Here is a 26352-nt window from a genome sequence, read left to right on the forward strand (position 1 = left end):
GTGCCATCCAACATCTAAGCCCCAGGCATTCCTCTGTGGCAGGCTTGTTACTGTTGTTTTAGGCAAAACAAGGTCAAATCAAATATTTAGGACATATATATAGACAATTCTGAGATAAAGTTTCTGCAAATTACAGATTATATTCACTTATGTGTGGATACGGTACTTCCCAAAAAAGACAATTACGTTCCTTAATAATAAACATCAGAGGGGAAGGACAGTATCAATAGGAAAAAAGTAGCCTTTATGAAGAAGGATCGGGCCGAGCTTAAAGTTGTCCAAAATGAATTTAATAAACTGTTGTTGGGAGTTAGGAAACGGAAAAAAGGACATTAGTGAACAAAACTTATGAACAATAAAAAACTGTGGGACTCCTTGAAAATTATTTCTATCATGGACTCCAAAGACAGTGTCTTATTACAATTAATGATTTTAAAAAAGCAAATGAACTAAATGAGTTTTATACACGGTTTGACAATAAGGTTTTTATCAGGGAATGTGAAGCGATTTTACAAACTGTTTCATGTGAGACGAAGGCTAGATTAATCGTGTCCCCTCAAGATGTTACTTCACTTTTTCGGAAAATTTGCACTAAGAAATCTACTGGACCGAATGGTCTTTCGGCTTATCTTCTGCGGGTCTGTGCAGAGGTGCCCAATTTTCCAGCAGTCATTAGAAAACCACATGGTCCCTCTATTATGGAAAAAGACTATCATCACACTTGTTCCCAAAAAATCTTGTGCTATCGACAATAATGATATTAGACTAGTTGCTCTAACTTCCATAGTTATGAAGTGCTTAGAGGAATATGTGGGGTCTAGATTGAAGTGTTATGTAAACCCACTACTAAATACTTTTCAGTTTGCTTATAAGGAGGGAAGAGGGACTGCTGATGCTGTTAATACTGTCACCCATTTGATTCTTCAACATTTAGAGAACTCTAATGCTTACGCACGTCTACTCTTCGTAGATTGTAGTTCAGCTTTTAACACACATCAGCCACATTTACTGCCTGATAAACTTGCAAAGATCCTTTCCTGTCAATCATTTTATTATTAAATGGTTCTTTTCTTTCTTAACTAGCCGTACCCAGTATGAGAAAGTAAACAATACCTTTTCTAATGCCAAATCCATCAGTACTGTTGCTCCTCAAGTTTGTGTAAGTTCTCCCATTCTCTTTACTTTATATACAAATGATTGTCTTAATAGAAACAAGAATAATTACATCATAAAATACTCTGACAGTGCAATACTAGGTTTGTAATAATTAGTAATAATTCATGACACCATTATTAATCAGGTGGGTACTTACAAGTTGTCACAGCTCAGTCAGATCAGAACTCAATTTCCCAAGATGCAACACTCACTTCTCATGCACGCATGCGCTCACCATCCCCGGAGTTCTGATCAGACACACCTGGCACCAATCACACACACACACTCTCACCGCTAGTACTTAGGGATGTCATTCACCTAGAGTCAATGCGAAGTATACGTTCAGTCAACTCGTTTCTCTGCGTTACCAAGCCGTTCTAGTTAGTTTGTCTTCTCGTTATCCTCGACAAAGCCCATATTGCAAATCTCTGTTCAAAATTGAAGCAACGACGGGTATTTTTTAAGAAAGCTTAGGTTGTTTGGTGTGAGTCAGAGGATTATGCTTTTATTTTAACAGGCTGTTCTGGGAAGTCTGTTACATTATGGAATGCAAGCCTGGTATGGTAATCTGTCTAAAACCTGGTATGGTACTGTCCAGTCAAAATCACAGTTTGCTCGTCTTGTTAAAATTGCTATACCAATTATGGGTGTAAGGGAATGTACATCACTTCAATCCATATTTTAGCAGTTGGTTAGAGATGCACAAAGAATTGTGACTGACTCAAGCTATGTCTTATCTAAAATGTATCGATTACCACCTTCAGGGAAGCGTTATAGGGTTCCACTATGCAAAAGCAACCATTACAAAAAATAATTTGTACCAGTGTCTATTAATATTTTAAACAGCAACATGTAGTTGTAAATATAAATGTATTTATATTGGTTCTCTTTTTAATGGTTTTGTTTATTATTATTATTATTATTATTATTACTAATATTACTATTATTATTATTATTATTATTATTATTATTATTATATCTGTGTCAAATGTTGTGTGTTGTGTTTGTGCGGCTTCAGAGCCCAACATGAATTTCAATGTAAACGGACAATAAAGTATAAACTAAACTAAGCTAAACTAAATCCCTTCAGTAATGACTGCTTTTCATATATTAAATATTTAAAAATATTTTTACATATATAGCGGGATCAAATATTGTCCCCTCCAGGACCACAGTCCAACATACTGCACAATACACAGTTCAATGCAACGTGAACAGAATGAACAAGTGCAAATTGTGCAACAAGTGTGAGACCAGGTACAATTTCAGTTGAAGGAGTCTTGCTAACGGTGCAAACACACCGTCATATTCAACCTCCAACAGTGTGCAGTGTTACTCTGGAGTAGCTAGATTAACTAGCACCACAAAATATGAAAATTACATAAAGCAAACTGTCAGAGAGCATTTGAGGCAGCATTATCTACCTTTGCCTGAGCATGTAGCACAATAACAATTAATCATTCTCTTCAGGGAGAACCTAAGAATCCCTAAGAGAAAGCTGCCTCCCTCTGATTGTAATATGATGTACCCGAGACAGCATAAACAACATACCTCAGGGAATAATTCACCTCCCTGTGCTCTCTCAGCTTTATTTTTACACAATGGCAGTCTTCTGGGTGTGTTTTTGCTAAAACGACCCCTGACGGATAGCTTTAGGCTAATGAAGGCTCAGAACCATGAGATGTTGAGACCATAGCTCCATAGTGACCTTTTCCTATTCCATGGACCCTTTTCATCATTCTGAAAACCTCTCTTTCTGAAAGTTTTGGGGAAGCAAATCAATAAAGTAGACATACTTGAATCACTTTCAGGAGACATTATTTTTTTGCATCAAAATGCAAAACAGTATCACCGTGGAAAAAAAATACAGCAAATAGCAAGATAATTTCACCACCTTATGAATAACATCAGCACTTTCCCCCTCCTTGAATTTTAGATTTGCTTATCCACAGCCATTTTATAGAATAGAAACCATACCATCAAATTCAGCTTTTATAGAAGCAAAACAAAGAAGAAGAGATAGGGAGTGGCTATGAGGTCCTGAGATATGAGAGAAGCAGGACAAATGGAAAGAATGATATGAGCAGCAAAAGCCCTTAGAAGGCCTGGTGATGGTATACATGAACATGGACTCTAGACAACAGGCAGGGAACAAACCATAACATAGGTGATACACAGCAGAAGCTAAACAATGAGTGTTATACACTAGAATAGACAATAATGTGATTTAGGTGCTCATGGTCATGTGACTTTGTGCGTGCTGTGATGATGTGACTGCTGTGGCTGGTGGGTAGTGTAGTTCAGCTCCATTATTGGTGCGATAATGACACTGTCCATGCCGCCTAACATCACTTGACTTCCTTCTAGTGCTCACAGAGAGAAGAAGGCAAGGGTGTCTACTCTGATAAATAGCATTTGTAGTGTCAAAGCACTCTTCTCCACGTTGCAGTATTTGCAAAATGGCCTTGCCATTTCTCTGAATGAGCTGGCACATTGGCACATCATCCTCTATAACCAAGGTCAAAGAAGATCATGACAAACAGAAATAATTAGAAAGAATTTGTTTTCATTTAACTCTGCATTAAAAAAAATTTACATCACTGAATGCTCTTGGGATATCTGAAAGGTACATAATTTAAGTATGTCCTCTTTCCATTTGCTTGCTCAAAAGGAGAGATATTCACAGTCTCACAGTTTGACATGCAAACTGAGATGCAAAGTTCCTGTTTCTGTCACATCAGCATACATTACCACCTTCAGTCAACTGTAGCCAATAGGGATCAGAAGAAGAAGAAGCCTTTATTTGTCACATATACTGTACATTACAGCACAGTGAAATTATTTTCTTCACATATCCCATCTTGTTAGGAAGTCTGGGTCAGAGCGCAGTGTCAGCCATGGTACAGTGCCCCTGTAGCAGGGAGGGTTAAGGGCCTTACTCAAGGGCCCAGCAGTGGCAGCTTGATGGTGCTGGGGCTTGAGCCCTCGACCTTCTGATCAGTAACCCAGAGCCTTAACTGTTGAGCCACTACTGCCAGCATTCAGCATCACATAGCTTTATTATCTTTCACTCTGCCATTTTTAAATTAATAAGTACCTAGTTTGCACAGTTTGGTAAATTTATTGACATACAGTATACATTTTAAGGTATTGTGAGTACAAGTACAGTAAAATACTTTGCTTTTCTCTGCTCCTGGGTTAAAGAATCTTGCCAGACCACTCCTATTCTAGTAATTTATCTGAAGGCATTTTCAATGCTGACAGATAAATCTGCATTAATGAGAGACAAGACAGAAAGGAAGAAAGAGGGAGAAACAATTTAATTAAGTAATTTTCTGTCTCTGGCTAGTTTGATTTCCATCAGGAATGCTTTCATAGGTTTTGTCTTCCTACTGAAAATCTTAGCAATCTCACATAACAAGTGCTGCTTGAGAAAGTGTAAAAAATGTTTTGTTTTGTTCTGTTCCAAGTGCACTTTTTTCTTTTTTTCTCATTTTTTAACGAACAGCATTTTAAAACCAGTTGGAAAGTTATCCAAGTAGAACAGCAGGGGGTCAAACTACAATGCTTTTAGCCATAACAGCAACAAGATGGATTTCTATTTTAAAGACATTTCATGACTGCAAAGGCTAGTTGCAGTTTATTTTGTTTTATATTATGCTACATTTTCTTTCTTTTGCATATATTTCAAGAGTTTAAATTACACACTTTTGAAATGGAACAAAAAATAACGCATGGTCTTACAGAACATTAATTACAGTTGTCATCACAATAAATAACTAAAGCAAACAGTTATCATTTATACTTAGCACTGGATTGCGTCATTTGCGTCATCCATGTGTCATTTGCTGTGCTTTTACCTTGGCCAGAGGCTAGTAGCCACAGGGAGTGCTACTGACTGCATTTTGTTATTATGCCATATTTATGTACTCTCATACAAAGGAGTCACTCAGCAATGGGTGAACTTGTCTGCAGCCCACCTGCTAAATTAATCATTTAAGTCTTCAATATAGAACAGATTGAAAGCTCATATTAGAAAATACATTTACGTTAAAACAACGTGTCACAGAGATGATTATTGCTTTTATCATTACCAAGCCCATCCAATGAAGGTATCAACTTTGCAAGCGCTATATTACAATGCTCATGAGTGAATAAGATTGCTTGACATTATGTTGCTCTAGTATTCATACAGTTGAGCTTTAGTGGATGAGCAAGTAATAAGCACTCCTGCAATTCTCACTCAATTGCATGTTGTGTATCTTAAGATAACATTTGAGAAAGTACAATAATCAGTGGTTCACTAATGTAACCTTGTTAGATCATTTACATCTCTATCTGTCATAATTCATTCATTCATGCCTGAATGAAACTATCTCTCTCTCTCTCTGTGCATGCACTGACTGTGGAGGGTGTGCAGAGCTCTCTGGCATTTTGTAAATCTTCTGCTTGTTGAGAGTGTTGAGAGATGAGAGTTAGAGTAAGTAGGACACCGTGGCCTCAGAGGCTGGCGGGGAGATGGTGTCTCTCCAGCATAGCATCAGGTGTTTGGTGAAGAGTGGAGTGCATGTGGAGGAGGTGCTATTAGCAGTGGGAGAACAAGTCGGGTGTTAAAATATATCATACTGAATGAACAAAGTAGTGGTGATGTTCCGGAGATAAAGTCTGAATAAAATGCTGGTCCAAGCTGGAATATGGATAAAAGAAGCCCTGGTATAGGTTTCCCCTCTGTGTGCCCCAGCAACGGGAATTGTGATTTCAACTTTGCCCTCATTCATAAAAGATGAGGTAATAATGAGGAGCTGACTCACTTCAGAAAGTTCTCCATCTCAATGAAAACTATTCTACTTGGTTGCAAAAACATTGCAGTGAAGCATGTTCTGCTTTTCTGCAGACAAGTTCATATGTTCCTAAACAGCCAAGATGAGACCCTGGATATAAATTTTAAATGCAAATATGGAGACAACAATTACATTGCATATTCTAAAACTGAATGCCTGAGGTTTGTGTTTGGGACATCGGACACAAAAAGCTGGTCTGCTTGCACAGAGCTGTGCAGCCAGGGAGTGCAGGGGCTGACACGGCTGGGCCACAGCAGCATTAATGATAGTGGGGGAGGGGGGGTGTTGGGGTCCAGCCAGCGGGAGAATAGCAGGGAGCCAGAACCTGGAGTAAACAGCTTACCAAACAATGAAATGCCAGAGATGGAAGAGGTCAGTAATGAACAATGATGAAGTAACGACAGGGATGCAATGGCAATTCACATCACAGACAGTGGAGCTAGTGCTAGCACTGAACCTGAGGCAACTGTGGGTGTTGGCGTTAATAGCAACCCCAGCCTCAATGTCCACACTGAAGAGGTCACTGACATTGTAAACCAGCAGCAGCAGGATAAACCACAGAGCTCACTCAGGAACACACTGAGCCAGACAAAGAAACATGACCGAGGCTAAGGACAATAAAGCAAGAAATGGGGGAGAGAATATGAACATGGTTATAGAATTGTCTAAACAGCCACACCACAGTGAATGATAGAGGAGACTGAAGGTCCCGAGTGCAAGGAGCTACAGGAGGAGGAGAAGAGCTCACAGACATAGTGGAGGCAGAGGTCAAGGTTATGAGCCAAAGCACCAAAAACACCAATTTTTTAAATTATTATTATTTTACATGGTTTGACTGTGACGGCAATCTTTGTGTCATGGCACAACAAATTTTGGTTATACAGCTGTTGACGGAAACCTCAATATCTCGGCTCAGGATGGTCCTAGCTCCTTAGAACAAAAACTGACCTCTTAAGCTATTGTGTTGTTTCTCCTGTGATAATGGCAGTAATTGACTACAGCTCAGAAGTCACTTACTGCTTTTATCACAGGAGAAACACACCATAGCTCTGTTTATGACACATTTGTAAAACACACAACTGAACACTGTACTTCCATATTTGGATATAATCTATACACCAATACCAACTGTACACCTGTACCAACATGATAGATCAGGCTGGTTCTTCAAATCTGGCTCTCAAGGTCCACTGTCCTGAAGAGTTTACCTCCACCTCTCAAACTCACAATTTTTACAGCAGAAATGTTACTACAGTCAACCAGAATGCCTTACTGCAGCTTTTGCAAATACAAACCAGTCACATGTAAAAGTTATTTTTGAAATTACCACCAGGTGGCACAAAGGGACAGTTTGCAAAACGTCTGGAATTGTAACGCGTGACATATGACTGGAAGTGTTACAAAATGGTGCATGAAATGGTTTGGTGTGATTTTTTTCTATAATAATAATAATCATAATAATAATAATAACAAATTATTTATTATTATTATCATTACTATTATTCTATAAAATAATAATAAAAATCTTTAGTAAATATGAATAGTTAACACTTGTATACCTAGAAATGTGCGAGAATCCTCGCACTCCAAAACGAGGAGCCCCTCCTCTCAATCCCCACATAAGCTGACCCATCCCTCTCCAGCAGCATTAACAGCTTTTGTTTTGCAAATAAGATCACAATCACTCAGTCGATGTCATCCCCCAGCCAGAAGTGAAATCTTCAACTCAACTCTGCATTGAAGAGTTTATTTAACAGTGTGTTCTAAAGGGTTATATAATGCACCCGTTGATATTTTGTAATTTGAAATACATACATTTGATGTGTTCTTAGTCTACAACAATGTGTAAGAGACAATGCTAACAGAGAAAATATTTAGATATAATGAAGAAATATTGTTAACTTGAGGTGTAAAATGTGTAAAGACTGAAGTCCAAATATCACAGGACAAAATAAAAACATGTGCGTGCATGTATGTGTATGCGAGTACATCACATTCAAGTAGTTATATTTAATATAAATGCACACATTTGATCTGTGTCTGTGACAAGCTGTGTATATTTATTGTGATGTAAGACATGTTACTTGTAATAGTTAGTGCTAAAATACAAACTATTTATGTTTGCCGTTATAATTACCCTGACATGACATAAGCACAATACAGTGCCCTCCACTAATATTGGCACCTTTGGTAAATATGAGCAAACAAGGCTGTGAAAAATTGTCTTTATTGTTTATCCTTTTGATATTTTGTTAAATATACACTGCTCTCACGGATATCAAACAATTGCAAACAAAACACTGCTTTATCCAAAAAATTTACCTTTGTTAAACATATGTGTACCACAATTATTGCCACCCCTATGAATTTTATGAGAAAAATATATTTGAAGTATATTCCCATTGATATTTTTTTTAGCACACCTGTATTGTTTTGAAATTGTTTGATTGAGAGTGACACTAGATTAACCAGATGGGTGGGCCCATGGGTGCATTAATGGGCACAGAGTACTAGTTTGAGTGAGGCACCAGCAAGGTAGAGGAGGGGTACTGCTGTGGGCTGGTCAGTGTTGGGGAGTAACTAACTAGAAGTAGCGCACTTTAAAAATGGCGAAGCTTTTCCAGTAATGAGCTCCAGTAAGTAGCGATGCAGTGCAACCAATCGTTACCTTTTTTGTCCAATTATAATGGTGCGCTTCATTGCATATCTGCGGTGCCTGCTTGCTTCACAGGAATTAAGAGCCTCATGGTAGCTCACATGGATAGGAAAAGCCCATCTGATGGACACGTAAAGCAACCAACAACAGTTTATTACGTGATGTATGGGGTGGGTAAATGATAATACAATAATAAATAAACACTGGAGTTTATTCTCTGATACAGAGAATATTACTGGTATTTTGTTATTAAAAAGCAACACAACACAATGTTTACATTTATTTAGTGTGCAATCGAATTGTCTTGAGCCAAGGAATCAGAGGGAAAAAAGAATTTCGTTTCTAGGACACACGATTCAAAAGTTATTAACGTTTTTAAATTTAAACAGTTAGTGGCGCTAGAGGGATTGAGTTAGAGACTCTAAATTTGGAGTCTCTAACACATCAACCTCTCTACTACCTGTGTGCCAAATTTCCTGAAAGCAGTTCTATATGGGTTGCCATAGACTCAAGAGTGGAAGAAGAAGGAGAAGAAGAAAAAGAAGAAAAATAACGAGAACAATAGGGGTCTTCACCCCCCGGGGTTTGACGCCTAATAATTTATCGTTGCATGTATTATTATTGGCCTATCGGAAGTTTCAATTATTCAAGTTCGACACACTCATCCTTATTATCCATGATGGTGCAGGAGATGGCAACGGATTCTGATAGAGAAAACCAATTACCCATGGCCTTATTTGTCAAAGGTCAAGTGTCTTAAGGAATCAAATAATGAAGCTTACACCTTTGATATGTAGTTTTTTGCAAACCAAAGATTAAAATACTTCATCCAATACTTCGATTATAATATAATGTCCAAGAGTTCAAGCACAAATTTAAGGACGCATATAGAGGTGAATGCAATTGTCATTTTAAATTGATAAGTAGCCTAATCTGCACATTAAAAATTCATAAATATATTGAAATGTTTTAAAATTGTGTTTAATTTCTTTATGCAAAATTATACAGTTATTCTTAAGCTGTTTCACAATCATGACATATAAAAAAATGTTTCCCATTTAAGTAGCTTCAATGTAGTTAGCTACTTTTTATTAGTAACTTGCAGTGTAGTTAACTCCTTTTTAAAAGTGTAGTTTGACTGTAGCTTAACTACTTCAAACTATGAGTGGCTTGTAGCTTGAAAAGCTTTCAAAGTAGCTTCCCAAACATAGGGGCTGGTCTCATTAATGATGAGCTAGTTGGACCTTTTCTGGTTGAAGGTGGGCTGAAAATCAACTCCCAAACTTACTGCCAGTTTCTACAAGACACTTTCTTAAAACAGTGGTACATGAAGAAGACATTCAAGAAGGCCATGATCTTTATGCAGGAATCCAAGACAGAATTATGAACTGGTCCCCTTCCTCACATGATTTAAATCCTATTTAGACTTTCTGGGCCATTCTGAAGCATAAGATTTACAGTTTACTCTTTGAACAGCAGTTGGGTGGCTGTGGTGGATGCCTCAGCTAAAATTGTGAACAGATCAAGAAACTGACAGATAAAATGGCTGGAAGGCTCATGGTGGTTATTGAAAAGAAAGGTGACTATATTCATCACAAAATTTTTTTTGTTAACCGCTATATATTATTTTATGTTAGTTATTCATTAAATAATAATTTAAGACTGAAGAATAAACAAGCAAGTGAAACAAATTATTTGAAATATAGTTGCCTAATAACTGTGCATGCTAATAATTTCCTCTGAGAAAGACAAATTAAATTTTTTCTATGTTAAACATTGTATTTTGATGTGAAATATGCATGAAATATGAAATATAAAATCAAGCTGAGAAATACCATTTGCCTAATGTACACGCCGTGTAGCTGCAGAAATCAAGCTGATCTTAATCCATTGTGATTCTCAAGTGCATTTTATTGTAGAGATGCATCAGATGGCTCATCTAATTCATTTGGGTGTCTATTTTAGTCTACTTTAATTTGCCTTCAGCAAGAAGATCTTCTTGATTATTACCCATTGCCAGTGTACAAGGTGTATGATTTATCAGTGATAAATCTCCATCAATCATTTCCTGTTTTCTAGAGCCATGTCCTTGATTGTAGAGAAAATAAGACAGGCAATCGTAATAGTTTTACCAACAATGCCTGAATAAACCATGTTATCCATCCTGGAGAAACTTTCAAGCATAGGAGTGGAATGTAAGTCTAACCTGAAGTTGATTAAGGAGAAGGAGCTGCAGGAACATCTTTGGTCTATACAGTCTTGCAAACTACTACAGGTTTGGAACACTGAGGGTAATGTACCTAATTGTTTAATTGTTCAAACGGTTTGCCCAAAAAAGATGGCTGATATTTGTTGTACAGTTTAAGTTGTACTTAACAGGGTATCATGTAGAATATAGTTAACATGACTTATTTTATATTTGAAACAGCATGTTGCTAATATTCATGCACTGGTTTGATGTTTTCAGAACATATAACATGTGCCACAGATTCACCATCAACAAGAAGTAGTACATCATCTACAGATATATCAAGCAGTCCATCTCTTAGGAATACCTCTTCCACCTCCAGCACACCAAGTCCGGCCAACACAAACAGGAGGTCCAGCACTGACCTCATTATGTGGCCTGACAGTTTTCTGGTCCTATGGAGTAAGGAGCAGCAGCCTACTACTAGACATTGTTGGGAGATTATTCTAATAATCGTAGATGAAATGAGACCTGTTGAGTTTAATCCTACAAGATCAGACTGCCTTACTGTAGCCAAAATGGTTGTAAAACAATATCCAAAAAGCAGACATTCTGGTACCAGTATTGGGAGTGGTTATGCCTCCTTTGTGAACCACCTGAAAACCCACGTTGAACACATCAACTGAAACAAAGTGTAATCATGACACAAGAGATCTCTAGTTCTTCAACTAAAAACAGTGCAAGAGGGCCATCACACCATTCTGGCTTCGTCAGATCAGGTAGCCTAATTGTTCTCCAAGGGAAACTGAGGCAAGTCTAGATGAAAAGCAAAAGGAAATGAAAGAATAGTATTTTTGGGAGGATCTAGCAGGGGTGGCGAGAGGTCACCTCAGACAGCTCATGGAGATAACATACTATATTTAACATAAGGCCATCAATGCAAGCCCAGCACCATTAATAGTGAAGCTGAGAAATACCTGGCCATTTCTTTTCACACAAAAGGCACTTTTGGGACTTTAAGCTACTTACTGACTTTTCCTTTACTGATTTTTTTTTTTTTTGCAATTAATGACAGAGGAAAGATGATTTTGTAGTTTTTCCAGCAAAAACCAGTACATGAATAGGTTAGACACTTCCTTTCAAGGTTTGATGCCATTGAATACCATCCTAGATGTGATCTTCTTGCTAATGGCACACTTTAAAGAAAAATCTGAGGCACTCATTTTACAAGTTGATGCAAGTGTTCATTTTATTTAATTCAATTACGTTTTTTTTTATAAATATGATACATAAACCACAATTAGTTGTGTCCAAGGTCATAGATTTCATGCCTTTTATTTTGAGAATAAGTACTTTGGAAATGGTGTTCCTGTAGTTGTGTTATGTTTTGACTGTAATGTTTAGCATGTGCCACTTTGTGGCTAATGTTTAGTTATGGACAATGTTTAGTTTTTATCTTAAATACATATCAGTCTGATACAATAGTCTTTTAAGCCAGTGATAGTCAAATGCAGTATTGGAGTTGTGACAGGGTTTAATTCCAATCCTAATATACTTGATCGAGTTAAGTAGGACCTTAAGGAGCATATTTAGCTATAGGTGTGTTAGAACTAGGTTTGCACAGTATACCGGTAGTATGGTAGTATCGCGATACTAAAGCTTAAAAACACAGCCGATGCCAGTGTATTATTTTAAATGGTAGTATCAGCAATATGGTAGTACTGTAAGTAATGTTGTATGTGTGGAAGTTAATACTATTTTCACCAATTCGACACATCCCACTGCTTTTGCAGAATACAAAAAGGTTAGTGAAACTCCATTTAACCTAATTTCTTTACTTTGATCTTTAAAGATTTCCTGTTTGCTACCAAATGAGCTAACGTTACGTTAACTGTGGTGTGTAAATAATTAGCAGTGCTTGCTAGTATGCAAGCTAACGTTATGCTAACTGCTGTTTCTAAATATGAAAATCAGGGTTTGTACAAGGTGCTAGAGGTGCTTGAATTTGGCGTTTTGAAATTTAAGTACTGGAAAACCTTGAAAAAAGCTAATCTGCTGTCTAATGTGACTGAGAATGCATGTTACCTATGTTTCAAAACAACTGTGCCTTGTCTAAATCAAGAAACTGCTATTTAGGCTACAGTTGACAACAACAGCCATCTCATAATATTTTATCAGGTTTACTTTATTCCAGAAAGATCAGAAAATTTTGCTGGACACATTATCAGAGTCTATCATAAAACTGAGATGCACTTACAGTCCTGCTATGATCCGAAATGGATCCTTTAAGCAGCATTTCATTATAATGCCTGTAAGAGTTTCTGAGACCTTTTTCTATAAATAACATTATAGAACAATAATTTAAGATCAAAGCTCTGTGCACAGCATATGGTCAGCATCAGCTATATGAAGCAGTGGCTCAATACATGAAAGCATATTTGTTTTGTTTGTACAAAAAAGTAGTATGGTAGAAGTGTGGTTTTATTTTGCAGCTCAGTAAGAAAGTCAGGCTAAAACGAAACAGTTAATCTACCATTAATATAATTTAATGAACTTGATTATTTTTTTAAATGCTGTGAGCAGGGTTGCCAGATTTCCCATGTATAATTTCCATGTATTACCAATATATACTGTAAATCAGAACTACATACCACTATTAATTTATTTCTCCCAATAAGACAAAGAAAAAAAATACATGTCTACCTTTTCCTTTCCCGGTTTTTGAGTAGCAGTTAGGGGTGGGAAAGTGCTAAAAAAAAAAAACCTAGCAACTCTCCCAACAAGCTCCATCAAGCTGTTCTGTAAGACTCAAGATCAAAATAAAAAAAACCTTTTTTTTGGTCAAGTGGAAGCCCAGTCCCTAAAGCTGGCAAGCAAAAAAAAAAAATCTAATAAAAATAAAATAAAATAAAAGCAATACTATAATACTAAAAGAATACCTATTCTTTGTGTCTGCATTTATAGTACTCATTACCTGTTCAATCTAAATAATGAATTGATATTCTGTTACAACCCTAATATACATGCAATAAACAAAAATATGTGCTCTTGTTCAATGGCCAAGTAATGAAATTTACAACCCTATAGTAGCTAGAACAGATCCTTAAATGCTTGGCCCTCATGTGCTTCACCAACACTGTAAACTTAGTCCCCTTTTAACCAATGGCACCCTAAAATCCCATGCAGGACTCTAAGACTGATTTAGAGTGGCTCTCACCTCTGGCAGTGGCATGCCGTTGATGATTAGGTCGGGCTGTTGTGGGCCCTGCCCAGTGAAGGTGTGGTGGTAGCCATGGTTCGGTGCAGCATTTCTTGAGTTCTGGCTTTCCACGTTGAGGAAGGTACTCTCAGAGCGTCTGCCGCCCAGTGGCAGTGTCTGCTGGTGGTAGTCAAAGTAGTTGAGAGAGGATGTGAGGGATGAGCAGCTCACCACATTCATCTTGTCTGTCTCCTCCATGTCTCGTGGCACCAGGCGGATATCATTCTTGCTCAATTTCTTTTTTTTGCTTGACTTCTTCTGGTTGCCATAGGAGTACTCCGCCACCCTGCGCAGGTACAAAAAACTGAACAGACTCAATAAAGCAGTGCTCTATCTTTCCAGCTAAATACAGGGTCCTATTTTCATGATCATAATGCAAACACAAAAATAAAGCATATGATTGCAATGCTAAAGTGTGCAGTCATGGCAGATATTTTTGTGCCCAATGGACAATAATGTGAGAAAGAGTTATGGCTGTGCAATTAATTGAATTTTTGATTTTAACTTTGCTTATGGCCTCCGACGATTATGAAAACAAAATAAAATCAAGATAAAATGATTACTGTGCCGCATTCTGTTTTGCAATGTTCTAATTTTTTCTTTTTAAAAACTGCATGCCATTTTTCTTTACAGTGTTGCGCTTTCTCTAAAAGGCCAAAAAAAAAAAAGACTAAAAAGGCCAAACTCACTCCCCGCCAGGCTGTGGCATTTTTAGTTCAGCTCAAGCCAAGATGACAGAAAGAGAGCCTTTGGTCAACAAGAATGGTTAAACCATTTCACCCGTTTGGAAACAATTTGTTTTCAAGGAGTCCGATGTGGAACAAAAAGAAATAACTAGAGATGCAACGATACTAAATTTCTCAGCCAATACCGATACCGATAGTTCTGCCTTTTTTGCCTTCTTTTAAATTATTAATAACTAATTCCATAATTCTGAAAGAAATGCAAATAAAAACTTTATCCTCTCCATTTCAACAAGTTGTTTCACAGTAACTGGTCTCATAAACAGAAAACACATTACTCTAATTAACATTAACACATTAACTAAATTCTGAAGATTAAAGTAAGATTTCTTAACTTATTGAATGTTATTCATTCATATTAACATTTACTGAATCCAAAAAACCTCCTGTTAGGCTCGTATTCACTCACCACTAAACAAAAGCATTTCTTCTTCATCATTGAACATCTAACTTGTAATATATAATATCAACTTTTTTAGATATTAACATTAACTGGATATGAAATTATACTACTCCATAAATATATTTTTCTGTGTAATATATACTTTTTTGTCAACTAATTTTTATTTAAATCTTTCAACTGTGTACTGGCCCTTTAATTCAGCGCGAGCAGCACGGCAAAAAAAATATAGACTTGACGCCAAAACTCCTGCTTCACTGCTGCTCACTTCCGGTGTAAAATTTCAGCAGTGCAGCGCTTACAGAGCTTACAAACTGCAGTTCTGTCGTCATTCCGCACAAGTGACATCATCTTTACACACAGGACGAAATCGATGTGTTTTCCCGCCCTCTTTTGATTGACAGGATATAATCAGACCTGAACATCAGATGTTTTAAAACTATTGGCCGATGGCCGATAGCGTGAAAATTGCCTGCATCGGTGCATCTTTAGAAATAACGTTCGGTATCATTGGGCTCATTTCCTCTAGCGTCATGACAGCTGGTCTAAATACAGTCATTTTCTTTCTAGAGCTCACTAATAGTGAGAAACTACAGACTGATCTAAACCAGGAGACAGAATTTCATTGGCTAAGGATGGAATTTCATTTGTTAAGGAAGTTTAAAGTTCATTTCTGGCAAAAAGCTCCGCTAGCTTACAAGAAACATCAATACAGTAAAAAGAGATGTAGAAAATGCAGAAATTTTGAGCAAAAGCATAAAAAAAACGCAATGTAAGTAGCTATCCATAGTTCGAATAAGTAAGGAAAGTACATGTAGAGGCATAGTAATCTAATTTATTTTTACATTATTATTTATTACATTATTTACACATATACATACATACATATAGATTAGAGCTGCAACAACTAATTGATAAAATCGATAATAATCGATTATGAAAATCGTTTCCAACGAATCTCATTATCGATTAGTTGGTCTGCGCGCAGCACGGGGTACATTTACTCACTACGTTACTTCTGTTCCGAAAACACGCTTCGGAGAGTAAATACTAAAGTTGTGTCCCAAATGACGTACTATACACTTACACTTACACTGTGCACTGTGTACTCTACCGTCTAGTATATGAATTTTAGAAGGGTAATACCATCTCAAAAGGATCACTAGCGGTTTTTTTAACTAAGTATAAGCTGCTTCCTAGTTGACGGTGCATGATGTCATACTCGTGTAATGCGATGCCGCTAGCTTTAGCCTAATACCCAGAGTCACCGACAATAACTTTCTTCAGTTTACTGTTTATGTCAACATTACTTTTTATAAAACGTAATGCATAAATACCATTATATAACAAATTTCTATATTAGTTTATATTATATATAAGTATTTATGCATTATTTTTATGGATGCACAAAAAGCACTGAATTAAACTACAGTCCTAAATGAATAATATATATTCTGAGGTGTGTCTGTGTGTATTGGGTTCTTTTCAGCCTTATATAATTGGACAAACAGTTGTGTAAAGGTTTAGTCTGAAGTTTATATTTGTAACACTCAGTTTGTGGATTTTATCTTAAACAAACAAAAAATGGTACTGAAAATTTGCCCCCCCCGCCCGATAATGGAAAAAAAAATATATAATAATAATAATCAGTTAACTAATCGATTATGAAAAGAATCATTGGTTGCAGCCCTAATTAAAAAATATATATATACACACAAATATAAACTTCGCCATGGACACACACACATATATTATATATTATATCATATTGTGTTTAATAATCGTGATCTCAATATTGACCCACCCACAGTACTGCAGGTCTTTTTGTTCAAGAGTACAAAAACTATTAGTACTATTAGAAAACAAGTTAAACTGGTCTATCCAGAACAATGCTGGCAAAGTGTCAGTTTTATATCAATAATTTATTCTTGCATTTGCATGAAAATAGAAACCTCACAGAAAAGGTGTCAACTCTGCTACCAGACCTGGACTCATTGGCAAAGCCACAGTCAAGTGACCTCCGGCCACCAATGGAACAATCATTCCTAATTTGTTTGCAGCCTCATGTATTGCAGCTTTACTTGTCACAAATAAGCAGCACAAGGCAAACATGCTAGACCACAGCAGCACACAAAGTGACAAAAGACACAGAACACCATCAGGGGAGTGGGCAACAATATTCAAATCTCAACTCACACTTATGTCCTTTAAAATGTAAATTTTCAGCACATGTCTCTATGACTTCCTAACTCAAGCACAATAATTTGATTGCAATCATAGTATATGAATGACAATGGAACATGCTTTGTCTGCACTGTTTTCACACTAGACATGAACCTATGAGCTCATAAGCGAGGCATGTGTTGTAAGCATCTCTCCCAGCTGACTTTTCTACTTTCCCAAGAGGATCAGTATTCCCATGAAATACTATTACTCTAATAACTGTTCAGATTTCTTTGAATATTTTTTTAAAACTCTTTCTTTTTCCTTTGGATGCTGGCTGCATTCACGCATTTCTTTTTTCTAGTGAAGAAAAAATATAGTAGTGTAGGACCTTATCTAATGGACACCATCTGAAACAGCTTGCTTCCTCTTATTCAAACTACAGTGGAAGCAATCTTTGGAATATTAATACTAGAAATAAAGAAAAACTAGAACTAAAGAAACTAGAAATAAAAACTAGAAATAAAGAAGAAAATTGTTTGTTTTTTTTTCTTTTCTTTTGGCAAATTAACTTGTGTCCAAAAGCCAATATCATATGTCTGAAAATTGTAAATTGTTTAAATCAAATATTTATGTTTTATCCACACTGTAACTGCTTTGCATCTGCAGTGTCATATTTTTGGAATTAAAATGTAAATGTATAATGTATTTATCTGACTTTAAATAGAGGCAATCCCACACATCTTGGATGAGCCAGTAAGGTCTTTTAGCGCAGCGCATGAAAAAACACATCAAGCACTTTCACTAACTCACCACTTGGGAAGTGGATAGATTCAATCAGTTTTATCTAGAGAGAGAAAAAAATGAACCGCAGCAATGAACATATAACCACGGGGAGTCTATGAAAAGGCTTGTAAATATATAACCTGAAACCTTTATCTGTCATGCTTGAAAATATTCTCTCATTCAAAACACCCCTGTTAATATGGTCTGTAACACATGATGCATTCCATGATAGAAACGTCAACAAAATTATATTCCATATATTGATGATGAAGAATGAAATTGAATTTGAAATTTGCAAACGCAATTTGCATGAACATATTCCATGGTAATGGGGTGATGGGAAATCAGCTTGCAAAAGAAAGACATAATAGTTTGGTCTAAAGAACACAATTGTTTATATTGTTATACATGTTAGAAATTGATCATTTTTATGTTGTTGCTTTCAACTTAATAACTGCAATCATGCCTTTTATTATATCTGCTATATTTATATGCATGTATTAACATACAGTGCCCTCCACTAATATTGGCACCCTTGGTAATTATGAGCAAAGGAGGTTGTGAAAAACTGTCTTTATTGTTTAGCTTTTTGATCTTTTGTTAAAAAAAATAAATCACAAAAAAACTCTGTTCTCGTGGATATCAAACAATTGAAATGAAACACAGGTTAATCCAAAAAATATATATTTGTTAAATATAGGTGTACAACAATTATTGGCACCCTTTTAGTCAATAATTTGTGCTACCTCCATTTGCCAAGATAACTGCTCAGAGTCATCTCCTATAATGCCTGATGAGGGTGGAGAATACATGGCAAGGGATCTGAGACAATTCCTCCATACAGAATATTTCCAGATCCTTCAAAGGTCCATGCAGGTAGACTCTCCTCTTCAGTTCACCCCACAGGTTTTCTATGGGTTTCAAGTCAGGGGACTGGGATAGTCATGGCAGAACCTTGATTTTGTGGTCAGTAAACCATTTTTGTGTTGATTTTGATGTATGTTTTGGATAATTGTCCTGCTGGAAGATCCAACCACAGACCATTTTAAGCTTTCCGACAGAGGCAGTCAGGTTTTCATTTAATATCTGTTGATATTTGAGTCCATGATGCCATGTATCCTAACAAAATGTCAGGTCCTCTAGCAGAAAAACAGCCCCAAAACATTACAGAGCCACAACCATATTTACCCATGGGCATGAGGTACATTTCCATATGGCTACCCCTCTGTGTGCGTCAAACCACCTCTGGTGTTTATTGCCAAAATAAAATTGCCACAACAACTTGTGGTGATGTAGGTGACTTCGGATTGTAGTTTTGGAGATTTTCTGACCCCAAGACACAACTAACTGCAATTCTCCAGCTGTGAACCTTGGAGATTTTTTGGCCACTTGAACCATCCTCTTCACAGTGCGTTGAGACGATATAGACACACGTCCAATTCCAGGTTGACATTTCCAGTTAACTGGAACTTCTTAATTATTGCCCTGATGGTGGAAATGGTCATTTTCAATGCTTGTGCTATTTTCTTATAGCCACTTCCCATTTTGTGAAGCTCAACAACCTTATGCTGCACATCACAGCTATATTTCTTGGTCTTAACCATTATTATGAATGACCAAGGGAATTTGGCCTATGTGTAACCTCATATTTATGCCCATGTGAATGGTTGAACAATTTCCTGTTCCTAGTCACCCAGGTGTACTAAAAAATGTAAAATATCAATGGGAATATACTTCAAATATATTTTTCTCATATGAATTCATAGGAGTGACAATAATTGTTACACACCTATATTTAACTAAAATATTTTTTATAAACCTGTGTTGTGTTTGCAATTGCTTGATATCCATGAGAGCAGAGCATTTTTGATAATTTGTTTGCACAAAAGATCAAAATTTTAAACAATAAAGACAATTTTTCACAGCTCATATTAACCAAAGGTGCCAATATTAGTGGAGGGCACTGTATGGTGTATTATGGCATCATCTTTATAAAAATCTATCGATTTATGCACCCAGTTAATAAATGAGGGCTGTGCAAATCACTGGATAATATTCACTTAATTCTCACCACTCTGTTCATTTTCTGGAAATTGGTTTCTGGAAATCTTTCGGTATAAGAAACAAGCATCGTTCTACATTGATCATTTACAAGTTGGAATAGTATTTAGCACATGTAATGCCATTTATAAGATTATTTATGTTCAAAAGATGTACCTGTACCTAAAATTAAAACTGAATCAATCACTATTAAAATAGAGTAGATATATGAAGCTACGTAACCCTGACTTGCAAGCTTAATTCGACTTGGACCCTTTAGATTTGCAATACTGCTTGGCCACATTCCAGTAAGGTCTTGTCACAGGCCCACAAAACCACAGAAAATTACACTGCCACTGTCAAGTTAAACTAAAACTCAAACATGCATTAGATCCTACTTGAACATATATCACATGCACAGTTCACCAAGAAAATCACTCAGTAACAACAGGGATGATGCTGTGTTATTAAAGCAAAAGGAGCTGTTTCAAAAATAGCTAAGATACCTGCAGTTGTATGTGCGAATTTCCTTGTTATCCCTTTTGCACTTCACGGCTACAAAGATCATTGTGACAAACAAAATAGCAGCAATGGATCCCAGAGCGATGATGAAGATGAGGGACAGGTTTACTGATCCAATCTGCTCCTGTGTGTCAAGGTCCGGAGAGAGGTAGATAATGATGTACGCAGAAGCAGATAAAGATGTCTGGCCATGGTCATGGGCCACAACGGTGATTTGATAGGACGGTTTGGCGTTTTCTCCAAACATTTTTGTGGTCCGCACCTCACCATTAATCTGGTCAATTTCAAAGTATGCCATGTCTCCCTCTGAGATGGAATATGTCAGTCTTCCATTTTCTCCCTCATCATAGTCATCAGCCTTGATTTGAGTAACCAAATAACCAACACCAGCATTTTTAGGGATGGAAATCTCCGCAGTGCCATTAACGAGTGGTGGGGTCGTCATCACAGGTGTATTGTCATTTACATCCAGAACAACAATTCGCACAGTGGCATTACTTGTTAATGAAGGATCTCCCCCATCTTTGGCAGAGACCTTAAATTCAAATGTCCGTGTGTCTTCATGATTAAAAGCCCTGACCCCATAAATTTCTCCATTTGAGTTTACAGTAACATATGACTCCACTGACATTCCTCGAACTTCTGATTTGATGATTTCATAAGACACTGTGCCATTCATTCCCAGGTCAGGATCTCTAGCAGACACTGCAAGCAGGAATGCACCTGGGACATTATTTTCTAACACCATTGCTTGGTAATGTGGCTTTGTGAAATAAGGGGGGTTGTCATTTTCATCTGTTACTTTAACTGCAAAAGATTTTGAACTTCTCAGTGGGGGATAACCACTATCCTCAGCCAAGATAGTAAGATTGTACATATCTCTCTGCTCCCTGTCTAGTCGGCCATCAACAAGTAAGGTGGAGAAGCTCTCAAACTCATTGAGTCTGAAAGGCACGTTGCCCTGCAGTCTGCACTGCACTTTCCCGTTTGCACCTGAATCATTGTCTGAAACTCTCACCAGTGCGATGACATATCCAAGAGGTGCATTCTCACTGACATCTACCATCTCACTGTTTTCAGACAAAAGCTTAATTTCTGGTGAATTGTCATTGACGTCTATTACATTGACAATCACTTTGCAGTGAGCTGGAATGGAATTTGGACCCAGATCTTTGGCTTGAACATCTATTTCATGCACACGCAGTTCTTCATGGTCTAAAATTCCATTTACACTTATGACGCCAGTTTTGGGATCAATTTTGAACATTTGTTTAGTCAGGTTGGACACAAAATTAATAAATGAGTATACAACCTCACCGTTTATTCCTTCATCTGGATCAGTGGCATTCAAGTCTATTACTAATGTATTTATAGGAGAATTTTCCATCACATTAACGGTGTAAACGGGCTCATCAAACACAGGATTATTATCATTGGAGTCAATTACTTTGATGTTAAGTTGTACACTCCCAGTCTCTGGTGGTTCTCCTCCATCCTCGGCCGTGATTTCAAACGTATAATGAGACTGTGTTTCCCTGTCCAGAGTTTTTTCTACTATGAGCTCGGCTATTTTAGATCCGTCTCCCCTGGTCTTGATCTCCAGGCCGAAAATATCGTTGGGGGTGATGGAGTAAGTCTGAACGCCATTGCTTCCCGAGTCCGGATCGCTTGCGCCCTCTAGGGGAAACCGCGTGCCTGGAGCGGCGTTTTCCGAGATCTCGATGTCGATATGGCTGGTGGGGAATCGGGGCGCGTTATCGTTCACGTCCAGGATCTCGATTTTAATCACGCATATCTCCATCGAGTTGGACATTACCTCCAGAGAAATGGTGCACTTCGGCATCTGCCGGCAAACAGCGTCGCGATCGATTTTCTGCTTAGTGAGGAGCAGTCCTGCCGGGCTTAGGTTTACCCATCGCGGTTCGGAATTGGAGATTACTCGCAAAAAAGGCTGCCGATTCCCGAGCGCGAATCCAGCCACTTTCGCGTCCGCAGTGACATTGGCGATTTTCGTTCCCGCGCGCAATTCTTCCTCCACTGTGTATTTCAGATTGAAAACTGCTCCTGCGCCGCTCCAGCACGCCATAAAGCACAGAATCACTTGCACGAAATCCATGTCCTTATAGCGATGGAAACCTGTTGACGCCCTCCTCTTCTCACTTATTTGCCGACTAGGTTACAGCCAGGAACGGCATGACGGACATTTTGTTTATATATATATATATGTATAGGTCTGTAAAAACGATGTCTGAAACACGGCCTTAAAAAAGCCTAACTGATTCCATTGGAATTGCTGAGAGTGAGGGACAACTCAGTCGCTCTTTTCTTGCTGGCCATTTTTTACGTCATCGAAAAAAATATCTTTGAGCACTGCAGGAATGCGAAAATAGGCTGTTGTGAACGAGAACAATACGTGCATAAAAATTAACTGCATTTGCGCACATCAAATACAATATCGCATCACAGAAAGCGAGCGCGAGCTGACCATTTTGTGACAATGAGAAACAACAGTCGCCACGGCGATAGACAGGCGTACAAATTAGGCTATGTGTCGTACAGAAGTAATTTTAAACGTTCCAGTCCGAACGCATCACCTCGTATCCATGATTGGCCTCTATGTCGAAGCCCAAATCCATTGAACCGGTGAAGAATCCAGATGGAGAGTAACGAAAAAAAATCGGTCGGACAAAGAAACAAGAACAGAAAAGATAATGCTGGTAATGACGATAATCATGCACGAATCAGTGGTAACTGTCCAAGGTAGATTCACGGCACTCCAGTATTCCTAAAGGAGCCAGCTGCGGGCGCTTCAGCCTTAAGCGACTGGCGGATTTTTCGCAGCAAATTTCTTCGGGGGGGGGGGGGGGGTTGAAGGGCCGTATTAGCAGCCTTTAGTCCAGTCACGGGAGGAAATCCGTATTTAACGTAACTACTTATCAGTAAGTTCAGTGTTGACTCTGAGTATGTGGTAGTCCGTGTAGCTACTTTGGAAAAAAAAAATTATTATTAAATATATAATAAATCCAGTATGTGGACGAGGCTGGTTAGTTCCGAACGAGACTGTATCTGCAGATCACTACACGCACCCCCAATGTTCACTAGTGAACACGGAGCCCAGCGCGCGCCACTCTCAGGACCCGCAGGACCCTCAGCCAATCAGCTTACATTGACGAGTGGGCGCGGCCAAACATCGCACTGAAACCAGGCCAAGATCCTGCTCCAGCACGGCGAAGTGGATATTACTGGAGAGACAGCGGAGTGGCTTAATATCTCTCACGGCTACACGAAACTAATTCTAAATGTAATTCATACAACAATGTTAAACGTTAAAAACCTTTCGTTTTCGTATTAGTCCAGTCATTTGAACCAATGGTCAATTGAGGAATCTCAGCTACATGCCTGTTGAAACTGTTTTCTTTCGATTGTTAAATATTATGTGGTTGTAGCCGTTATGGGTAAAAGCATGGTTATTGGTATTAATATTAGTACATTTTGATAGTTGATATTAATATTAGTACATTTTAGGATTCTGAAAACTATTCGGTTGCGGCAACAAGCACATAAATGCAAGCGCGCTAAAAGAAAATAGCCTACAGGCAGCAGGTTGGGCTACGTGGTCCATCTTGAAGTAAACGTATATAATAGGTTATACAATCCGAAAGCATAAAATATATCTATATTGTGGTAGATATTTGTGATGTTGTTAAGGATTGAAAAGAAAATGCGGTTCTCCTACAGATGCATTTTTGCCCCCAGGGATGCCTCGTGTGGCGTTTGTTTGTCTCCTCCATCTGCGCGTACAAACACGTGACCTCCATACGACTGTTGGGATTCTGTCTATTTATTTGTCTGTCTGTCTGTCTTGTACCCGGTGATTTAGACTTTGGGATTTTTTTCAAAATGATTTTCCTTTATCTAAACATTTTCTTTGCATTGCTTCGTCTACTGCTATTCTGACGCTGGCTTCGTGTTTGCAGCATTAGTTTATATGCAGAGACCGGTGAAGAACGACGGGAAGATATATTTGGCTGCAGTGCAACCTATTTCACATATATGTAAATTAAACATTTGTGCTTATATTTGCTAGATCGAATATATTTGTAAGATCTAAGATTGTTAAAGCGATTGTTGGTGTCTGATTATTTTTGAGTTACTGTCGCCACAGTTTATCCCCCTTCTTCCCTCATACACAATGAAGCAGAACCTATACTATGACGCAGAAAAGTGAGTTGGAGGCTGAAATGTGGCTTTCGAGTCACAAGGGTGACACCTAGCGTCCTTTTGCTCTTTCTTTCCTATGAATGAGACTTAGCGGAGTCATTTATTCCACCTAGTTATTAAACAGCTGTAGGCTTTGTAAAATATAGGCTTCGTTGAAAGCTTCGTACTACCATTTACAATAAAAGTTGTTTGCGTACCATCTGACAATTACTTGGTATGCTAGCAGGTAATACGCTTATGGGAAGGTATAGCTCCAACACATCATATTAAATTTATGTTAAGATTAAAAAATGTATCCTGTTCTATCCTGCCCTGTTGTTTTCAAATCATATCTATTCTAAAACCATTAGTAACCAGAGAACTTGTGGGTGTGATAGTGGAATACTAAAATCTATCTCCAACAAATTCCATCCCTCCAACAAAATCCTAAAAAATATCAAAGATACAACACTGTGTCCCACAATTTGAGGGAAGATACTACTCCCAAGATGGAAACGTGAAATTATATTTAATACTCAATAATAATTTAATATTCAAGTCTCACTCTCTTAAAAAAAAATCAAATGAACAAATTATTCTAACTCTATTGGTTCCTGCACTACTTTTGTCAAAAAAAAAAAAAAAAAAAGGGTTCTAGACTATTCTGGGGTAAAATTCCAAAACTCTTTGTGAATAACAGAATAACTTTGTTCAGGTTGACAGATTGTCAAGGTATTGTTCTTGAGTTTGCTTACCAAGATTCTGTATAAAGTCTTGCACATTATTACACCATGACCAAACACACATTTCATTGGCCTTGAGCATTTCCTTTCTGCTCATCTGTATTCAACCAAAAGGGTGAAGTGTTTTTGAAGTAAGGCTGTCAGACCACCATGCCTTTGCCCATGGCTGAAGTCTCCATGGTGTTTAGCATGAGATTTTAGCCTTGTAATAAAAAAGGAGAATGCTGAAGGTGTACTAGACTGCTGGTTTATCCCATTAATGAATTCTTAATGGTGAGGTGAGATTAAACTGTGGGCAAAACATTTTTCTCAAGCCTTTTTATAATTCATGTTTAGAATAGAGCATGTGATACAGCAAATCAATAAACCGCTGAAATCGGGAATTTTATGTGCCCAATAGATTTGTTCTAGACAAGCTTAGCTTATCTCCTTTTCTATGAATTACTGAAATTCGAGCTCTTATTCCATCACTGTAAGTTATGCTTAAATAATACCTAATTGTATGTTTAGTAATATTAACTATTAAATAATCACATGTTGATTAATAATCAAGTTCCATATGTGTTGAATGAATTAGTCTGTAATATTTCTTTATTTCTATACAATAGTTTCATTATCTTTAATATCAACACTGTAGCTTACTTAGTGACTGCTGT

The 26352-nt window shown here is 37.5% G+C and overlaps 1 protein-coding gene across 2 annotated transcripts in view; it reads right to left on the reverse strand.

Annotated features, from left to right (window-relative positions):
* pcdh19 (protocadherin 19) overlaps positions 1–23556 on the reverse strand; it is a 78899-nt gene extending 55343 nt beyond the window's left edge. Inside the window, exons 1-2 of one of the 2 annotated variants that reach the window (XM_053630421.1) lie at positions 20738–23556; positions 14058–14385 (exon numbers count right to left, since the gene is read on the reverse strand). In XM_053630421.1, the coding sequence (XP_053486396.1) occupies positions 14058–14385; positions 20738–22869 (2460 nt within the window). In that variant the 5' untranslated portion in view covers positions 22870–23556. Of the gene's footprint in view, positions 1–14057; positions 14404–20737 lie in introns of both variants that reach the window. The other variant, XM_053630420.1, reaches the window with a different exon arrangement.
* Between the last annotated feature and the right edge of the window lie 2796 nt (positions 23557–26352).

Source organism: Ictalurus furcatus, chromosome 8 (assembly GCF_023375685.1).
Source record: "Ictalurus furcatus strain D&B chromosome 8, Billie_1.0, whole genome shotgun sequence".
NCBI classification, from domain to species: Eukaryota; Metazoa; Chordata; class Actinopteri; order Siluriformes; family Ictaluridae; genus Ictalurus; species Ictalurus furcatus.